The 21,091-nt window shown below is 35.6% G+C and overlaps 1 protein-coding gene across 5 annotated transcripts in view; it reads right to left on the bottom strand.

The window, feature by feature from the left end:
• The window catches only part of Imp (IGF-II mRNA-binding protein), a 129,883-nt gene that overhangs the window by 78,223 nt on the left and 30,569 nt on the right, over positions 1-21,091 (bottom strand). For 3 of the 5 annotated variants that reach the window (XM_074120709.1, XM_074120706.1, XM_074120715.1), the window contains one exon: positions 18,991-19,047. The exons of the other annotated variants lie outside the window; for them this stretch is intronic. In XM_074120709.1, coding sequence (XP_073976810.1) covers positions 18,991-19,047 — 57 coding nt within the window. The remainder of the gene's footprint in view (positions 1-18,990; positions 19,048-21,091) is intronic. 5 annotated transcript variants of the gene reach the window in all.

Genomic DNA, 21,091 nt, shown 5'->3' with positions numbered 1-21,091 from the left:
ACTTAGCATTTCGGTCGCATCAAACTTAGATTTCGAATTTTCCCCAGCAATACCTAAGATCCCCTGAGTTCTTTCAGTGGTTTTTAGAGAAACGTCTTTTTGTATATGTGGAAAGCCAGTAGCTCCTTTCCATTATTCTGGTGCTATTTACAGCCATTCTTATTTAATCAGGTCCAAGGGGTTAGCCTAGAAGATAAATCCTACATTGTTTTTTGGATAGACAATTTTTCAAAATAGAAATTTGTATTTTGCGTTAAGATGACGATACGTGGTATGATCATCTGGTATCTTGCAGTGCTTATAGTTAACATTCAGTACTGATTCCTCACTTAAACACTCATAAATACGTAACACATAAGGGTCTATGGGCAAAAGTATAGTTGTTGTGGGCAACTATTTGGGCTTAGCGTACCCACAGGCAAACACTAAATCATCACATTCATTATGTACACATTCACCAAACAATCAAATCTAAATCCAATAACCATAAAAACCTTTAAAACTTTTTTAAAAAACGTGTCCCTAACAAAAACACTTAAAAAAGAATTTTAATGTCTAGGAGCGATCAGAGAATGGAACTTAAGGCAATAAATCCGAGATCTACTACTGTGAGTGATGAGAGAGCTTAACAAAGTCTACATCCAGCTTAACCAATAAACCTGCAAGACTTTTATATAAGCAATATCTTGCGTCTCCGAAAAAAGAAAAAAGTGATGAATCTGAAACTCCCAAAGGAGAAGCGCTGACTGTCGAGCGCCCTCTAAATCGAAGTAGTTCTAACGTGAACAAGCTAAAATTCTTATTCTAAGGCGAGATCTCTGAGTGGAACCAGGAACTAGATGAACGACGAAGACTTTTTTTTTTGTTTTGAGGAAGCCAAGAAATCAATCACAGGATGTCGTACCAGAGACCAAGCGAGATATATTTCTTTATACGGTTGGATATTTAGGATTTGCCAGCTCCTAACATCAAGAAACGCCCCTTAATACTGACACATACTATTTGATGACCCTTACAAAATTTTGGGTAAAGCAGAGATAACTCCAGCTTATGACGACAACATTATACTATGCTGTATACATCATAGATTGTCATATTTTGTGTAATCCACAACAGGGACATAGGAACTATTTAGCAGCATCACTTTCTTGCGGGTCATGTACTGAAACTTTATACAGAAGATAAAGAAGTTCTTAAGACGAACTTAGGTAGACGCTAATTAACCCTATCTAGAAATCAATCAGAAACAAGAAAGGAAAGAAGCATCACCTAAATCAACCAAATTTCCAAATTTTCCGAACTTTCAAGATGGCTGAAGGACAAAAGGGAATTAATAATAAATTAAATCTATTCTCCCCTAGAAGATCTATTGTGGTTTCCTTTAAGTTAGTCTTTTTTACATAGAATTTTGGCGTCCGTAAAATGGTGAAATATGTTGTTGGGTGAATGTGTACATAACGAATTTGATGATCTAGTGTTTGCCTGTGGGTACGCTAAGCCCAAATAGTTGCCCACAACAACTATACTTCTGCCCATAGACCCTTATGTGTTACGTATTTGTGAGTGTTTAAGTGACGAATTAGTTCTGAATGTTAACTATGAGCAGTGTAAGATACCAGAAGATTGTAACAAATCTATCTGCCCAGAAGAAGAAGAAGAAGAAGAAGAATAGCGCACCGCCAAAACAAAATAGATTAAAGTTCTAGAAATAATCAAAACTAAAGGACAAATATTCATTCTTGAAGTTCATTTTTAAAATTTTTTATATTTTCCAACGGTAACTGCACCAGGACCTACCAGATTAAATCAACGTTGAAAATCAATGTGGCAGAGGAGGGAGAAGCTGCAAGGGAGCGGCGGAAGAAGGCTCGCGCCACAATGATAGATGTGGTAACCATAGTGGGGGAACACATTTTCCAATATGGCCGCCAAAGGCTGATCTTCTTCGCTGAAATGTCCTGATGGATACAGTAATCTCCTTCTTTTTTTCTTTTTTTTTTTTTGGAGGGAAAACAACAATTGTATTGTCCAAATCTGGGATATACGTACGAAGAAAATTGTTTTTGAATTATTTAATCGATTACTTTTCTTTCTGAAGAAGTCGAAGAGAATGAAAACTATTTCCGCTGAAACGCATCAGTAATACATGAGCAGTTTATTCACAACTTTAAACAGGAAGTTATACCAAACTGACTGAGTTTTCAGTTCTGGTAGTAGATAGCAGACAAAGAGGAAGTATTGCAGATTGAAAGATATCCCGAGAACATTGATAATCGATTGATTCGATTGAATTGATTCTCGGCTGGGTCGGAATAGTTGAATATGGCTAAATTCCCAAATGTGCATTATATGCAAATCCACCCATTTTATTTTATGCGTGTGGAGAGAGAGAGGAGAGAGAGAGAGTGAGAGACCCCATTTTCTAAAAACTACATTTTCAATTTCAGAAATCGTTCGCACTCGAATAATAGGTTCACTTTTCAACAGAAATGTGGCCAAATTATTTTCAAAAATCTGTGTAACGTGAAAAATTCACAGATTCTTTAAATTAAAGGCAATTATATCTGTGATTCATTACAAAATTTTGCGCAAGCAATATATACAGGGTGATCCATTTAAAACGCACCAATCGCTAATAACTTTTTAGGAAAGCGGAATTTCGAAAAAACCCTCGAAGTAAACTATATGTTTTTTTTTGGTCTAGTTTTCAAATTTTTCACCCCCGATGCTGTATCTTCATTTTTGGCGGAGTTACGGCCAAAAACCCAATTAAGGTTTTATAAGGACCACTGGTTTTGACAGTGATTGTGAAAACTACATAAAAAATTGTGAAAAATGACGTTAATCCCGTTTCGACTCCCCTAATATTGGTCGAGATATTTAAGATCAAAGATACTATTTTATCAACTCGTGATCGGTTTTCAATATTAATTTTCCACCAGAAATACCGTTTTGGAAAGTCCTCTGACTACAAAAATGTTATTTGTGACGCAAAGAACCAAAATAATAATAATTAAAGATTTTAAAAAATGTAGTGTAATGTAATGGTTATGGGTGAGTCAGGATAAATTAGTTTTATCATCAAATAAAAGCAACCAACACATCATTTTAATGTACCCCATATGCAAGACTTCTTGACCTGTGATTAGGGTAAGAATATCTTGCCTGGGAGGGGCGGGTGTTGGTCTAGTGGTCTAGAGCGTGGTTTTGTAAGTGGGAGATCACCAGTTTGAATCCCTCGTATGACTACATTTTATTAAAAAAAGTATTATGATATATTAAGTATTATGAATAACAGCATACGCGAGATTCGAACTAGTGATCTCTCACTTACAAAGCCACGCTCTTGATCATTAGACCAACAACCTGGCAAGATATTCTTACCGAATTCATAGTTCATGAAGTCTTGCATACCGGGTGCATTAAAATGATGTATTGGTTGCTTTTATTTAATGATAAAACAAATTTATCCTGATTAGCCCATAACCATTACATTACATTACATTTTTAAAATCTTTAATTATTATTATTTTGGTTCTTGCGTCACAAATAACATTTTTGCAGTCAGAGGACCTCCCAAAATGTGTATTTCTGGTGGAAAATTAATATTGAAAACCGATCATAAATAGATAAAATTTGTTTCTTTGATCTTAAATATCTTGACAAATATTTGGAATATCGAAATGGGATCAACGTCATTTTTCACAGTTTTTTATTTAGTTTTCATAATCATGGTCAAAACCAGTGGTCCTTATGAAACCCCAATCGGGTTTTTTAGCCGTAACTCCGCCAAAAAAAAGCTACAGCGTCGGGGGTGGAAAATTTGAAAACTAGACCCAAAAAAATCATATAGTTTACTTCATGGGTTTTTTTTTTCGAAATTCCGCTTTCCTAAAAAGTTATCAGCGATTGGTACGTTTTAAATGGATCACCCTGTTTATAAGTACTTTGCAATATTTCCGTTACTGACAGTTTCTTAAAGAAAGATCCTATTTAAAAATTGAATAAAATTAGGAATGAATTAGAGATCAGGTACCGTACAACAGGAAACCATTCTGCAAGTACCAGTTGCTAACTAAATCATATAAAATCTTAATAAATCTCACGCCTAACAACTACAACGTCCAAATCACAAAAGAATCTGTTGCAGCCTTAAAAAAAAATAAAAGAAAATAAAAAAAAAAAGCGATAATATAGTTCAAAAAATTAGGAGTTTCAAGTTTCCCCTCCATTATAAAAATAATTTTTTTATTATTCTCATAGTACTGTAGTTTGGTTTAGTTATTTTCTTTTTCATTCAACACTATTCCAAACTAGTATTGCTTTAAATTTAGTTTTATTGTAAACAAGTATTATTTTCTTATAGAATATGAATTAAATAAGTATAAAAAAAGGTACCCATTGAATTCAACTAAGTAACGGTTTCTTATTTGTTATATTTACAATAACACATGACAAAGGTAAAAACAGGTGGAGCGTGAACTATATAAGGCTGTGGCACATTGGTTTCTATTGGTCGTTCTCTTAATGAACATTAGAATTGGGAAAAAAATAGTAATTTTTGACGTTAAAACTCATAAGACTATATTTTCTTAAAGTTCTCTTCAAATATGGAGTTTATACTAAAAGTTAGCTGCCTTCAATTCAGAAACTTATCTTTTGAGAAAAGTCACAGAACGCCATTTTGGTAAAAAAAAAACCCATTTCATTCAAAGGAAAGCGATTGTTAGAAAATTCAATTCAAAATATGATATATAAATGCTAAAAACAAATTCTTCTTCAATACAAACACACTTCCGGAATTTCAGAAACTCATTTATTAAAAAGTAAAGTAAAGTAATTGCCTATTTTTTCAGGCGGGTCTTAACGTCCAACTACCAATAGAAGAACACGATGAAAGACTCAATGGATGGCTTATTAAGGCAAAACTTCTTAAGAACATTGCAAAATGTAATAAGCTGTAGACCTGTTAAGTACAGGAAACCACGAGTTCAGGCTAAAGGTATAACTTTTTCGAAATGACTGTGAATCCGGATAAGAAAAGATCAATGCGTCATCTTTGACGAACAATTAATGCAAGTAGTACACATTTAAATATCAGATTGTTGGGAATCAGTATTGGACATTTTAGAAGTGGCTTAGTCCCAAGTAGTATAAAAGGAAATAGTTGTAAAACAGTGCAGAAAGGACTAGGATGGAGAGGAGACCTCCATAAGAGGAGGAGAGGAGACCTGTGTTCAGTATAATATCCTAGTTTCAAAAAATTAGAAATATGTTTTGAACTTTTTATTTTATCTATTAAATTGTAAATAGATTACTGTTTTCAAAACTACCGCGACAGATAGTCGACCCACCTTTCTTGCTCTTCTTAAAGACCTCAACATCCCATTCGTACAACTCGCGAAGACATAATATCACAAGTTCCATACCGCTCACTCTTTTTGCACCTCTCGCCACCTCTGTCATTCCTGACCATCCACTACTGAATCGCCGGGACTCCCTTAAGATCATCATCGATACCGCTGAGATAGTTTCCCTCCTGCTCTTCACGTACCGTATATATCTTCATTACTGTTATTTACTAGTTTTATTATTTAAATGGAATAAAGTAAATATATAAAGATTGAATACCTTTTAGAATATTATTAATGGCATAAATTTGAGATTAATAAAGATTGATTATTAATATTGTTGAGATGATAAGATCGCGTACACTCTACTTATATGGGACTTTGGAAGGAAGGGCAATTTCCTTTCCGCTGGAGGTGTCATAAAAGGAGTTTCCGGCGGTAATAATAGTAATACAAGTGAGAGAACTAAGTTCGGAAAAGGAAATCAGAGGAAAAATTTTGCCCTAAAACCTTAACATAGGGTTCCTCAGATAGAACTAGAAATCTAAAGGTTTAGACAGACTAATGGATGGACAAACAAGGATTGGTATAATTCTTCTTTTTTTTATTCGAAAGGACTTCGAAAGAACACTGAAAATCGGAAGTCTGTCTGTTCGCAACAACTATTCTTACGTCAGATAAAAGACAAAATTAGAATCTCCTTTCCACTTTCTGTTACACATTTTTAACTCTAAAAAGTAAAGGTTTACATCAGGCAGATATATTTGGGATGGGGATGGTACGGTTACAAAGTGGCAGGGTGCTCCACAAGTCTTAACATCCACCCTTTTAAAATTGTACTCTCTGATTCCCTAGAACTATCTAAAAATGTATTTCACAAACTTTTTTTTTAAATAAATAATATATATATTTTTTAATCTCCTTTGACTGCTTGTAATGATCGAAATGTCTTTAAACGAGCCAGATTAACCACCAAGATGAAACAAAATATCAACTTTTCTTTAAAACTTTACTCCTCCCCCCAAGGAAAATTCATTTTATAGCAGTTCTGGGGGAAATTAATGAAATAAAATAAAAAGAAAAACAGAAAATCAAACATTACTAACAAAGTTGAAGAGTTTAAACACTCATTTGACCGGAAGAAATCCTTGAACGATTTCATTTTTTTACTTCCTTTATAATTGGAAGGAAACCCGGAAAATCGGTTTGAAAGAGTTAAGTTGGTAGTCCTGAGAGGGTAAAAAATGGGCGGACGCTTTCTCCATGAGTGCAATAACCTTTTTACAGCTTTTCTTTGTGAAAATTAAATTTTAAATACATAAGTGTTTAAAAAAGTTTTTAAATTTTAAGGAATTAATATGTAAATTACATTAAACAAATCGGAATTTACGGAAAAACTATCAGCACTATTTTCAACAAAAAAAAGTCGTGTGAGGGTTTACACAGATTTTTCTTTTTAAATCAATAAAAATTAAAAAAAAAAAAAATGATCAATAAAATAATCAATAAAAAATAAATAATAATATTGAAACCAAAGCAAAAAAAGATTGGAGTAAGGCGCTGAAGTTATGTAATACCGCATTACCTACGTACATTTTTGCACAGTATTTACTGTTGGGCCAACTCTAGAAATGGGTTACAAGTCTTTATTGGCTCTTCAAGGTTTTCGGGAAAAACTGGTCTGTTTTATTGCCAATATAATTTTCACTTACAAAATTTTCATATTTATGAACAGAATTTGGGACTTTTTTTTCCCCTGTGTGTAACGTACGTAGATGTTGTTAAGTGGGGAGTTTATTAACAGTAGAATTTTAGTAAAACCTTTAGTCCATCCATTACTCGATGGGTCTGACGGCAGATTCTACTGATGATAGGGAGAGATCTAGTCGTACTGAAGGGCAGCCATAGTTCTAGTACATAGTATTAGAATAGATGAATGTGATCACAATGCGAGAGGGCTGCTGTAACTCCCTTCTACACCCCTAGAATAGAGCACTCCAATCTGCCCTTACTTCTTCTTCTGTTATATAGGCTAGCTATGCTATAGGGCTACCTTCACCCTAAACTAAAACTAGTAAATACACCCTCTCTTCTAGTAATAGTAAAAACTATAATACACGCCTTCACATATACACACAGAGAACTGTACTCTGGACACATCATCCTATAGAAGGAAAACTAGTTCTTTTCAATTGTCCAAAACTAATAACAATGCTATCTTGTGAAATAGTTGATGTAATATAACTGGAGCAATGTTTAACAAAATGGTGGAATCGGGTTCAAATTCTCTTCTATTTCGACCTCCAAGCATTCCAAATATTGGCAGGAGTAACTGACTGTGATTCAACAGTTAGCTAGCTTCCCACGTTATCTATTCCCCTTACCCCCCCAAAAAAAGAAACCAGGACCCTACTTAGAACGGAAAACTAAACTGTTTTATTGCCGATTTGGCATCATCTCCTTCTTCCCTAACTGGAAATGATCCTTGTTGATCCAACAACTATCCAATTTTACAACATAAGGGAAACAAAAACACTTCTGGGCTTACTGAACTTTTGACTTCCCCATCATCCGACCACGTAACTTCAACTTAGCTTGAAGCATCCATCCCAACAACACACTAAATATGGTTATTTTCTCAACAAATCTTACAAGTACGTAGAATGTTACAAGAAAGAATTCCACCAAGGACAAAAGCTAAAAGGTGAAAATTTAGAAGAAGATCTAGACTTAACGAGCTTCAGGATGTTGAGGAGGATCTTCTTGATGATTTATGTAAGAGAAGATAGTGAAGAACAACTCAAGATCGCAAGTAATCGTTACAGACTGTTATGGGCAGTAGGGACAATTACAGTACAACCTCGATTAACCGGGCTGACCTCCGGCTATACCCACCCTGGAAAACTGAAATCCCGGTTAAACCGAATACACAGTATTACATAGCAATACATTACTGTTTCGTCCCAGAGATTAACTCCTATCTTAGACGGCAAAAACCTTTTTTTTATTTTTTTGTCATCCCATGGTCTTTTGTAAGACCGTGGTAAATCCCAAGAAATTCAGTAATAATTGCACCACATTTTGGGTTGCTGCCACGCCTACAATTATGTTACGTTGGAAGACAAAACATTTTCCTGTCGCCACTGAAAATTAACTTCTGTTTCGGCGCCGATCCAGGTGTTCTTATGATGACTCAACATGATCCCGGTTAATCCGAATCCCGGTTAACCGAGGTTGCACTGTAGTAAGTAATGTTTCATCAATACAGATTGATTGATTTGAATTAAATTTATTTATCTAATTAATAGGAAATCTAAGCAGGCTATTCAATAGGAACTTAAACCAAAAAGATCATAGCTAGGTTTAGCTTCGATTCTATCAAATAGTTACAGCTAGACTAGATGATTCCCTGACTCTATTTTCCTCTATATGTTACTTTTATTGTTCAACTTTTTCTATTTTTATGCTATCGATTTATTTATTTAAACTTTAAATCGATTTTCACCGGTTATATTAACAAAAAAACTAATAATTTTCAACCATCTGTCCAAGAATTAATAGTGGCCAGGGCTTTAGACAGGTAAGACTAGTTGACTAGCCCAGGAGGCGTTGTTCTATATATATATAGACTGCTAACATTAGACCTAGCAACCTAGTAACATGTCTCCTCCCTTCTTCTACCTTCAAACAAAACCACCCTCCAAGGCTAGTGTTACCATGGAGACGAGCAAACGGTAATCCACCAACCATATCTAGCCTACAGTAGACCAGTATAATAGAGATAGACTAAATGCAATGCACACCACCTCTAGCTGTTACTATTACTAAAGCATAATCTTAGCTCCAGTAGTGGTGGCCCCTCCAAGTTAATGTTCACAAGAAGATAATGCTACCTAAACGCCCCCTCTCTCTTCCTCCTGCAACCACTATCACTCTTCTCTAGCCGGCCAATCTTCTTCTTAGTTAGTCTAACCACCAAATACACGATTCGCTCCATCTAGCGGCCGTTACATAATCTTAACTCTTCCACTATTCTCTCTCCTTTATTTGACCCCCCTCCACCCCCCACCACCAAAATATCCTCTTTCAAAATAGAAAATTTGAATATCAGTTAAATATTGCGAAATATATTTAAAAAAAAAAAAAAATTTGACCGTTAACTTCCTTAGCGACAATAACAAAAAAGAAAAAGCGACTAACAAAGATGGCATATCTATTCTCTGATTATTGGGCAAGTTTTACTGTAAATAACGGTTTTATCGTAGTACCAGGCCACAGCTTCTAGCCTAAACCGTCAGATTTAACGTATATTCCATTGCTTACAACAATCATTTTAACGGTAATATGGTAATTTATACAAAAATATATATATTATGTAGTATAAAGAATGCTAAAAATAAAAATGGACAAAGAACATTCGTACAGGTGGTTGTTTGATATTTCGGTTAGCTAAGTGATTAGTGATATATATGTATGTATTTATATAAATGGAACACATGTTTTTTAACGACTTATCTAGAAAAACTGGCCAACCTATCAGGTGCTTTGCAACAGTTTTTACAATATATAACGTACTTAAATAGTGTCATACATGAACATTATATGCAGGAGACAAAATTCGGTGGAGTGTACGTACACATCAATGGGAAGATGACAATTGATTGAATGAAAGAATCAATTCAGTCTCATTGTTAAGTCCATTTTCTGAAGGATTACTTACTCCCAGATCCTACAACCAGAGCTAACTGTTGGGTTTGGCGGTTAATCAGACTATGTCACCTCTTTCAGTCCATAGTCCTATGTTTAGAAAAATATCACTTTTGGTCACATCTAGACAATGGCAGTACCACAGGAAACAATATGTGCAATATGATTTCCACCCCTTTCTGTTTACAAAACGGAGGATGAGGCAAAACAACCTGAGTGATCAGTATGACTGTGTATGCGGTCTGGCGTTGTCGTGGTGGGAGACAGACACCTTTGCGATTTGCCAATTCTGGACCTTTTTGTGCGGATTGCATGATCCAATTTGGTTAACTGCAAGCAGTATGCGGTTTAAACAATTGTATTGCCTGACGGTAACAGCTCGTAATAGATGCTATCTTTATAATCCCACCATACGGTGAGCATAATCTTTTCGGATTCAGGTTATTTGCAAAAAAAAATTGGGGAAAAATTTGGCTAGCCACATTTGATTTGATTAGATTTAACGAGGATTTGCTAGTAAGTCTCCAGAGGGTCAAGTGAGGAACTCACTAATTAGAATCCTACTTGGAGTTCTATCTGTTGTAACTAGACAGGAATTCTGGCATGAAGCTGCTGGGCAAAGTACGAAGAAGTGAATTTTTCTTCATCGTACAACAGAACCAATACCGTTTTACATCTTCTTTCTGACAGAACCTACACAAGACTACATCCTCGGTCTATCCAAGTTTATTTTGGAACTTTTGAAAACATATCTTTTTCGGGAGCTTCTGTGGAACTCCAACATTAAGTATTCTAAAACCCATTCTTGGATTCTGCAAGACCTGCTGGGATATTAAGTTCCAAGTATTTGGGTGCGTTGCTGAAGGTTTGAGTCTCTCGAGAGTCCCACTAAGCTGTATTAGTACTTTAGGTAATACTTGACAATGTGAACTTATTGGACACACATCCAAATTATTGAATTAAATTGAATAAGGGAAGACTTGATGCTAACATCCGTCAGAGTTCATTTCCGGTGGCTTCTTGTCAAATTTTGCCTACTATAAAAAGCTGTTATTTCATCTTTTTCTTAATTGCAACAATAACCGCAGAGATTGAAAACCTATTTACATCCTGATTCACCCTATTGTTTGATAGAAAAATTTTAAAAAAATAAAATAAGAGCAGTTTCTAGAATAGATACTCTATTCAGTAAAAAATAGATAAATAGAAAATGAGGCAGTAGATGACAGCGGGGGCGGCGGCCATGTTGGCAGAAACTGAATAGAGGGTTGGTGGGTAGGCTGTAGGCTGGAACGTTTGTTACGGGGGGGGGGGTGGAGAAAGAGTGAGAGGACAGATGGTGCTGACTATATGCAACGGCGCGGGTCCGCTTTACTGCAACTCTCCGACGAACTACTACAGCTCAAGGGGGGTGGCCGCCCTATAAAAAGCGATCTGCAGCAGTAGAGTTTTCCAGGCTAGAGTGAACTATAGAACGGAGTCAAAGGCTTGGTTCTCAAAAAATGACTCAAACTTTACTCTATTTTATTGATTTTGTCTATTTATTTTCTAGTTATACGTAATGGCAAACCGGAAGTCGTTTTGAAAATGCTTACTCCCATTTTCTGCGATATACTATCAAACTACACCCTAAAGAACGGTATTCATCCACCGGAAATGCGCCATTAATGATGTGATTTTTCTGTTGTTGACATCCTTTAAACTTCATAAACGTCTACACTCTACGAACAGCCCCCTAAGAGTCAATGGGCACAAATCTACAGAGCAACATAACTTCAAGAATTATCATTTCTTTAACCTTAACCCCGCGATTCACAAATTCTGTACATATTCAGGCGACTAGCAATGGACTGTTCATCCATTGGAACAGATTTTCCAGAAACTACAACGACCTAATTCCCTTTTCTAATCTTATGGGATTACAGTTACTTCCATGGACTGAAGCTACACCCGAATACTGTATAATTATAATAAGGTATAATGTGATCCACTAAAAAAAGTAAAGTAATTGCCTATTTTTTTCAGGCCGGCTTTACCTCCAACTTCCAAATTAGGTGTCGAGGACGGTGGCGACTACCAAACATACTTTACTGTAAATTTCTTTTATTAACCATTAAATAAAATCCAAGGCCTTAGACCGGGAATCGAACCCAGTACCACAATACATATTAGCTTCGCAGGTCTCGCCTCTAACCGCTCGGTGATCCACTACTGTTCCACTATTCCTCCTCTCAAGATGTAAAGAATTAATATCTCAAAGTAGAGGCTACAGTCGCTTCGGTCAAGTACCAAGCTTTGGCTCCGCAAATCACAAGACCCACCTAATAACACACGATTCTAAAACACTTATATCTAAAGATATTCTATAAAAAAAAGTGTTGCGTTTAAGTACACTTCCACCAAAAAGAGGTCCCTAAGGTCTAAAAGTTTGGATACCCTTGACTTACATCACAGGCTATCACTTTTTTCCCCAGCAAAATCCCTCTTAGGGCAGATCTGGGTGGCGGGTAGACGATTCTAAAGGGACTGCTGCTATTGGGACTTTCCTCTAACATTAAATCGCTGCCTCTTTGATTTTATTTGTCCTTAGTAAGCATATTTTTTGTATCCGCACTAGTCGGCAAGTGTAGTGCGCGGAAACGTTAGTTAAGGGCAAAAGCTCTGCACCAAACTGATTACTCTATCTCGTGATGATAGAATGGAGATTCCGAAATCTGTCCGAGATACAATAAATATGCGTGCAATGACGGATAAAAACAAAGACACTGTCCAGCGCTGCAGATCTGACCATTTTTTTCCAAATGCCCATCACTGGGTTTTAAACTACTGCACCAATATATTGTTTTCTCGATATAATCATGTTACTAAAAACTAGAAGCGGAAGAAAGGGTAAATTTTTCACTGTTTACGATCATTTCCGTAATTTCTTAAAATAAAATACCATTAAACCATACATTATTGGTGTACCAATAAAACTTGGGAACTATTAAACTGTAATATAGTTTATCCTGTAGTTGTATTAGTAAAACCCAACAGGCGGTTTTAGTGCTTGCAATAGTTTAGTTTGAGGAGGGGCCAAAAGCCCCCAACCATGGTCAACATCCAAAACTAGTTCTCTTACTGACATAGTAACACACTAACAACTGAGGGACTGTTACTATGTATATAGCTAGTAACTACTACCATTATCAAACTATTATTAAACAGTCGCAACTATAATGTATGTGTGACCCTGGACATATTAACTAACTCACCACCACAGTTAATCCTTCTACGAGAACTATCTATCCACACTGCGACTGTTCTCCATGAGAAAGTTAACATTTCCCACTCTCATCCCCTTCGTAAACAAAAGTAGAGAACGTTAGAATCATCAGAATAGATTTAACATTATAGAATGTGGCTTAGCCGTCATTGTCGCGTACTATTTGACCACTACTTTTTTAAACATGGCGGATGATGGCGGGTGAAAAACGCGCGCTAAAAATTCTCTTGAAGAAAGTGTGAATCAAGATTTCTAAAGAAAATTTTTTATCCAAACTGATTGGCCGGAAAAAGCTTTCTCATTTAGAAAAACAAAATTAAAATGCTTTTCTGATATTACAATTTTAAAAATATAGTAGGATACTGTAAATATAAGTGTTTAAATATAAGACTCTGAATCGTCACCGAGAAGATGACGTTCGTAACTTAAAGCCAACCTAAAAACTGCCCGCTTAAAAGAAGTTTTCCGGAAAAGTGACTCAACTCAAAGAAAAAGAAGACGTTTATATTGTGTTCATAACAATTTTTTTTGTTTTCTAATCGCGAAAAACTATTGAATAAATCAGCACTTCCGCCGTCGATCTGTTGGTTCATCATACCGGAAATGTTGGTTAGATATTTAATTTTTATTAATATACACTGCTCCACAAAAAAAGTGGCGCACTTTAAAAATGCGTTATTTTTTTTTCTCTGTAACTTTTTTATTCCACATTTTATTTTAGTTAGCAAATATAAGAAGTATAAAGTTACGGGAGGGCTAAAATTAAATAGAAAATGATCTAAAAGAAATGAAAACCTTTAATTTAACGAAAAAGTACTTCTCGGCAAAAAATGAATTTGAAAAAAAAAGTATTTCTTCCGATTAAAAAAAGAGAAAAAGAATTTTAGTAACGTGTATTGCTCGCATTACTGCATCTAATCTCCTCGGGATACTCCTTATTAAATTTCTCACGAAATCTTGTATTAATTCCTCCCATATCTCCACCAGAGCACCTCGCAACTCTTCTAAGCTCCTGGGAGGATTATTTCTCCATCTTAATCGCTTACCCAGCTCATCCCGAAGATGTTCAATCGGATTTAAATCCGGGTTGCGTGCTGGCCACCTCAAAACACGAATGCTAGTATCCTGTAGATATTGAACAACACAGGCGGAGTGTGTGGTCGGGCATTATCTCGCATAAAAATAAAATTCTCCCCAATAAATGGTGCATAGGGTATCCACATATTGCTGCAAAATTTCCCTCACATACAAATCTGCATTCAAAATTGCCCTGTTGAACACGTGGAGCTCAGTCTAAGCCCCCAAAGAAATCCCAGCCCACACCATCACTGAACCACCTCCGAATGGTAGTCTACCAGAAATATTGCACGGAGCGTAGCGCTCCCCAGGCCTTCGGTAAACTCGTCGCCTCCCATCAGGTGCGTAGAGAGCAAAACGGGACTCGTCTAAAAAGAGAACGTTTCTGCAATCGTTCTCAGACCAGTTGCGGTGTTCCCTAGCGAACTCTAGACGGGCTCTCCGATGGTCTACGGTGAGCAATGGTCCTGTGGCTTACTTCCTAGGGCGTAAATTCATTTCAGCGAGCCTTCTTCGTACAGTTTCGGCACTGACTGAAACTCCACGAACAGTAAGCAGTGTTTGAGCAGTTTCAGAAGGAGTTGATGTACGATTTCTCAGAGTGTGAATTCTAATAAATCGGTCATCAAGTGCTTCTGTGTCTCTTGGTCCACCCGAACCTTGTCTGCGAGTGCAGAGGCCTGTCTCCCGGTAACGATGGATGGCTCTACGGACGGTGGTCTCAGGCAACCCTAACGTTCGTGCTGCGTACCGCTGACTCCGTCTATCCTCAACTAATGCAATAATACGGGCCACTTGCTCGGCAGTAATCACCATTTTTTGAGAGTTTGCAATGCTTTCAGCTTGAAAAAAGTCGAAACGCAACTGTAGAGGTCAATAAATTTATTTACTGTTGAGGTAAAGTTCATGTTGTTGTTTACACAAAAAGACCGAAGGGGATTAAACGAGGAATTGCTTCACTATTTTCAAGAAACTTTGGGCCTTGATTCGATTAGTTGTTCCCTGACAGTTTGTGAAAATAATTAAAACTAATAATCTTTCCCCAAAATGTGATAAAACAAAAAATAAACGCTTTTTTCAAAGTGCGGCACTTTTTTTGTGGAGCAGTTTATATATAGGGTGAACCAGTAAGTATTGTCCATAGGCCTATTGTGTGTAGTACATCTAAAGTGGAGTTCAATGACGTATTGGCCACCTACATATTTTCCTCTGTTCTTGAGTGACGTCACTTTAATTTTTTTTTCTAAAATCATTACTTTTTTCCAATAAAAATGTTATTACTCAAAAAGTTTTAGTCCGAATTCGATTCTGATGACACGGTTAGAAAGACAGAAAATTTTTCTAAAAATTGACACAATTTCGAAGCATAAGTTATTCTCCAAACATCCTCAATCTTCCTCCTGAATACTGGAAAAATAAAAGTAATCGAAAATCCTTAAAGAAAACTCATTAGGCCCTTATGTGATCATTATCAGACCTAGGTGCTGGCCACTTTTTATAGACGTTTCCTTGTCTAATGTGGACTTTCAAACGGTATATCATTTTCCAGAATTCCTTTTATCTTCGAATGAGAAATTACGTTTGCTTTTACAAGAAAACGTGTTCCCGAGCACTCAACAGTGTTAGTTTATCAAGTTGTTTAATTCATTGAAAAACTCTTTTAGATGGAGCAGCAGTCAATTCTTAAAGTAGGCTGCCTTAAAAATAAGGAAGTCAAAGGTTACAAATTGCACTATAAACATTTACTTCTGATCACACTGAGATAATGTTAGCAAATATTTTAAACTTTCCTTACTGGATCACCCTGTATTTACAGGTGATATGATCATGCATTCCAAGGTAAGGACACTTTTTTAGGGAAACCAACCCTTTGCCCTAAGTTTGCCCTTTACCCTTGGTTAGATCCTCAACCTAATGCAAAGTCTTATCAAATTTTCCTGGAGTAGAATGTATGTTTTATTACAATATCCAATTCAAAGAATATCGTCTTATATGAGAAGATCTCAGAAGACAGACAAAACACAAGATTCCATGAAGAATTATTTCCGGATGGCTAGTTTGGACCAAAACATTATTGCCATGTACTCTGGTGGCCCCAACAAAAAAATTAATCAGTACATTTTCACTTCCTGCGAAGTTTTTCTTTTACTTATCAATATTCAGGATTAAGCTTTTTCTTGGTGAAAATTAAAAGCAAAAATATCTGACCAAATAATTGTGAAGAATAAAAGAAAACTGATAATAGAAGATTTGTGAGAAAGCATCTCAGAATTCCTCCTTAAAAACTACTTCTATATATAAAAAGAGAATCCCTAGAAAAGCGACTCTTCCTATTCGGGAATTTTAGTAACAACTTTAAAACCTCACCAAATACATTATGGCAACACTGTACAATTCAGTGAAATTAATCATTAGATTAGAGAGAAACCTAAATTATTATTAAACATGTTCAGACTTGGCTGAGCAGTTACTCACCGTTCACAAATATTCAACAAACATGCGTATTCAGCAAAAAAGTCTAGTAAAATAATAAGTCTGTTGTAAACAATTAAAAGAAAAAGAAGGAAATTAGCGTTCAAAGCTATCTAGATATTGCAAACATGATTTCCTAAAAACCAACGCAATGATAAAAGCAAAAATAACAAAAAATAATTGTGCAAAATGGCTGCCAGCGTGTGCAAAGCGCGGCGTTATGTATAGGCTAAGCCTGCAATACACCGAGACCGAACCTCAAACAAGAAAAGACGTCATCAAAGGAGAATCTTAGTTTCATAATATTACGTCATCCAGTATGAGAAATCAACCTTGGAAATTTAAATGAAATAGAAATTCTTCTTTAGAAATCAATGTTGGTAACACTGTACTTAGCAAACCATTTCCCGGACAAATTGCCATAATGGTTTGTTGGGAAAAAATTCTAACTATTTTTCTTTTATCTTAATTCCATCGTAAGTTACAAAATCCTAAGAATTTACAATGAAGTCTTAGTAAATTGTAGCAACTCGCCTTTGCCGAGTCAAAGCTATTTTATTCAAATTCTGATTTCAACAATACATATGATTCGCGTCAATATTATATATATATCTGATATATCTGACTCTTCAGAGCGCAGGTTCCCAAAATGGGCGATATTGCCATTCTGAGCGTTTAAACATTATTTCTCACTGAAGCAAAGTTGATTTTCAGACAGTGCCCATTTTAGATTACGGGCTAGAGTTTAATAATAATAATAAAATCTCTAAGAACATATCTGATTGGCTCACAAAATGGTATATAGCCTATTTAATGCAAAGATTTAATAAAATAAATCTATTAAATAAATTAAAGAATACAAAAAAATAAAATCAGCCAATTACAATATTTAATCAAAGAACACGATATCATCGATTCCATCATTCAAAGGAAAAGAATATATTTCATAAAAATGAACATGCGCAGTTACATTTTGAAACCTTCTCCGGTTTTTAATATTTAAAGTTTGAACTCTTAAACTTTGCGTCAAAGACTTGATAAAATTAAGTACACAAATGAGGAACTTGAACTTAAATCCGGGTATCAATATTTATGGCTAGAGAAGTAGATATCTGAAACTCTATTCTGCATTAAGGGCTGTAGTACTTTTAAGTTATTATATAATCTTATCCTTCAGCCCTACTTAGTGGTTCCTGGACTTAGTCTAGTCGCTACTTTATTAACTCCAAAGAAAAGAAGAAGCATATTGCAAAGTTTACTGGTGACCAAAACAAAACATCGGATGTTGTGTTTTGCAGACTGAATCTAATTCATATCCAATCTCATTAAAATGATTCTATACGCGGTTAAAAATGCGATTTTATTACAACTCAACCCTGTTTGTTAGATTCCTTGTTGATTTTATTATAAATAATATAGTTATTTCATGTTGCAAGGTCATTATTTGTAACAAAATTCTTTCAAGTTATTTGTGTCAGGTACTTCTGTAAGGTAGTTGTTTGCTCGTAATGTGTTGGGGCGAAACATTTATTTATTTTTTTTAATCGGGGCAAAAAATTGGGGGTATTTATGTCTTAGCGTAACCACTAATGGCCTCAAAACCATTTTAGCCATAATTAGTAAATTTTGTTAAACTGTAGATGTAAAATAAGTAATTTTTTGTTTAATCTTGTTTGCTGAATTAACATTAAGTACGTGATGTATTATAAACTAAATAAATATGAATTTCTTATTGTGAAGAGAAAGTGTCATAAATTGAGAGCAACAGAATCAAAACGTAAAAGAATTGAAATTCTGGAGCCGGATGCTTCAAAATCACGAGTATTCGACTTAGACAAAACATCGTTAAGGAGAAAGAACCTAACTCAACTACTAACTCGATTCATTTAATGTTTGAGTGGATTGGTAGAAATCGCTCGGGAAAAAGTGGGAAAATAGTGTTTTCTATAAAAGCCTCTAAAGATCAGAAAAACTTTTGGATATCAAAAAAGAAGGAATACGTAGTCAAATATCCACCAAATAACATCCCAACTTTGGATACTGTCTGCCAGATTGATTCCAATAATATTTTTGAGAAATGAGAGCAGTATAGTAATTAAAAAAAAATTATTTACTAACCCATAGCCGTTAGTTAGTGTTTCTCCTTCCATTTCTTCTGAGGATGATTTCAGATTTCTACAAAAACCAAATTAAAATAAACCCAATTATAAATGCTTACTAATATTTTAATTAATAGCAGCAAAAATAGTTATAATATTAATTACAATGTTAGTACAGTAGCTACTACACCGGAAATACACCGAAATAACTTTTAACCAAAAGTTCTAACCAAAAAGAGAACAGAATGTCTAAAATAAGAAAAGTGAGCAACTTGTTTCGAAAATAATTCTCTAAACTTGAACCTGGTAGCTTTCTAAAGTAATTACATTTTACTGTAGACAAATGAATTGGCGGTTCAAGGTCAAATCTCTTTATGCCTTCCACTGTACGTGAGGTAGGGCTAGGTTATATCTTCCTTTACCTATTGATCATGGGCTAAGATAAGATTAGGATTGTGTCGAAAGCGTTCAAAAATGGTGAAACTGCATTTGCATCTTTCATGATTTGATTTATAAGACAGTAATCCCAAGTATCTAAAACATTGGATATACCTAAAGCGAATAGACCATGGAACAATCCCCCTTTTTTTTTTGCAACCATTTGCTAATTTGTGCCATTTTGCAGGGAGAGTAAGTCACCTTACTAGTGTAATGTAACATAAAATTTGCAATGTTTTAGTTGACCTTGCACAAGAATATCTCAAAAAACAAATAATATGAAAAGGCCAAGAGTGGGGGTAAAAAAAAACGCTCTAAAAACATTGACCTTGAGCTGCCAATTCATTTGGTCATTATGATAGTTACTCTAACTCTACAGCCTGGGGTGTCACGTTAACCGAACGGTAAGTGGTCAGCCAGCAAAGCTCAGGTGTTTAGTGATATTGCTTTAATTTTACTGTTATTTTACTTCCTGCTCCTATTTATTTAGTAAGCAGGAAAAGAGTAGGATTTCTGCAGCGCACTTCCTCCATACAATCTGTTATCATTTATCATTAAAATTTATCACTGAAGTATGATAAAGAAAATATTAAATAATAAAACATGAAGGTCTAATAAATAGCTCAGTATGATAGTGAAAGAGCCATACAGTAGTTACAGAAATAAGGCTTGTAATGATGCAGCTTAAAGCTGGACAATGATGAAGAAGCTGCAAAGAGAGATTTGTAAAGAGAGGCAAAAAGAGAATAATGGAATTAGATGATAAAAATGGCGAACAATGGTATTAGTTAGTGCCAGAGAAGGCTGAGAGAAGAGAAATACCAAAATGGAACAGGAGATGTAGCTCTTAAAAATCCAGGAGGAACTGGCTAAAAGAGAATAGCAGAACGGCGACTTGATGCACAGCAAAGAATCGGAAAGCTGCTCTTATTCTGATATCATCCATCAAGGGAAAGCCGCGGCAAAAGAAAAAAAGAAAATGGATGATAAGATCGTTCTGTCCTGGCCATGACATTTCATAACTTTACAGGATTCGTAAGTGCAGAAAGAATAGATCAATCTCCTACATATTGATTGCATCTCAGGTTGTTGTAATGCTCTGAGGCTTTCCTTATGGAACAAAATAGTAAATGTCAATCAGACCAGAGCTGGAATATTCTAGAACTGCAGCTCTAAGTTCATGGAACTGCAGAAGATCAGGTGAAGCTTCATCAGAACAAGAAACGAACTTGCAGACTTCTCTGATGAAACGATGGTCTATAACAGCGAGATGTACAAGGTGGGTGATAACAAAAGACATTGTCCTCCAGCAGAATAGGAGCACCAATAAACTTCTCGCGTTTTAAGGGCGTGAATACTAGGTGGTGCATTGGGAAAAGATATGAAAATGTAGCTGTGCCCTCTTTGGTCCCATTTTCCACTTCCTAACTTCGAACTGCGGTGCTTTTCTTTTGCAAACTGAATGCTTCACTTTCCACCAATATAATTAGAAAGCAAAGGATGTAGGCCAACATCTGGCTTTACACTATCTAGCTTAAATATGAAATGGCACTTCCCAATCAACAGAACTTCCAATTGGGTTATTGGTAAACTGACTTTGTTAAACTTAATTCGGATTGCAGGGTCCACTCTCGAGTCTCAGAACATTCCATGGACTTTCCATGAACTTCTTCATGATCATT

This window comes from Rhodnius prolixus, unplaced genomic scaffold (genome assembly GCF_049639745.1).
Source record: "Rhodnius prolixus isolate KJV_2025 unplaced genomic scaffold, Rpr scaffold_2, whole genome shotgun sequence".
NCBI classification, from domain to species: Eukaryota; Metazoa; Arthropoda; class Insecta; order Hemiptera; family Reduviidae; genus Rhodnius; species Rhodnius prolixus.
This window is presented reverse-complemented; position numbering and strand designations above follow the sequence as displayed.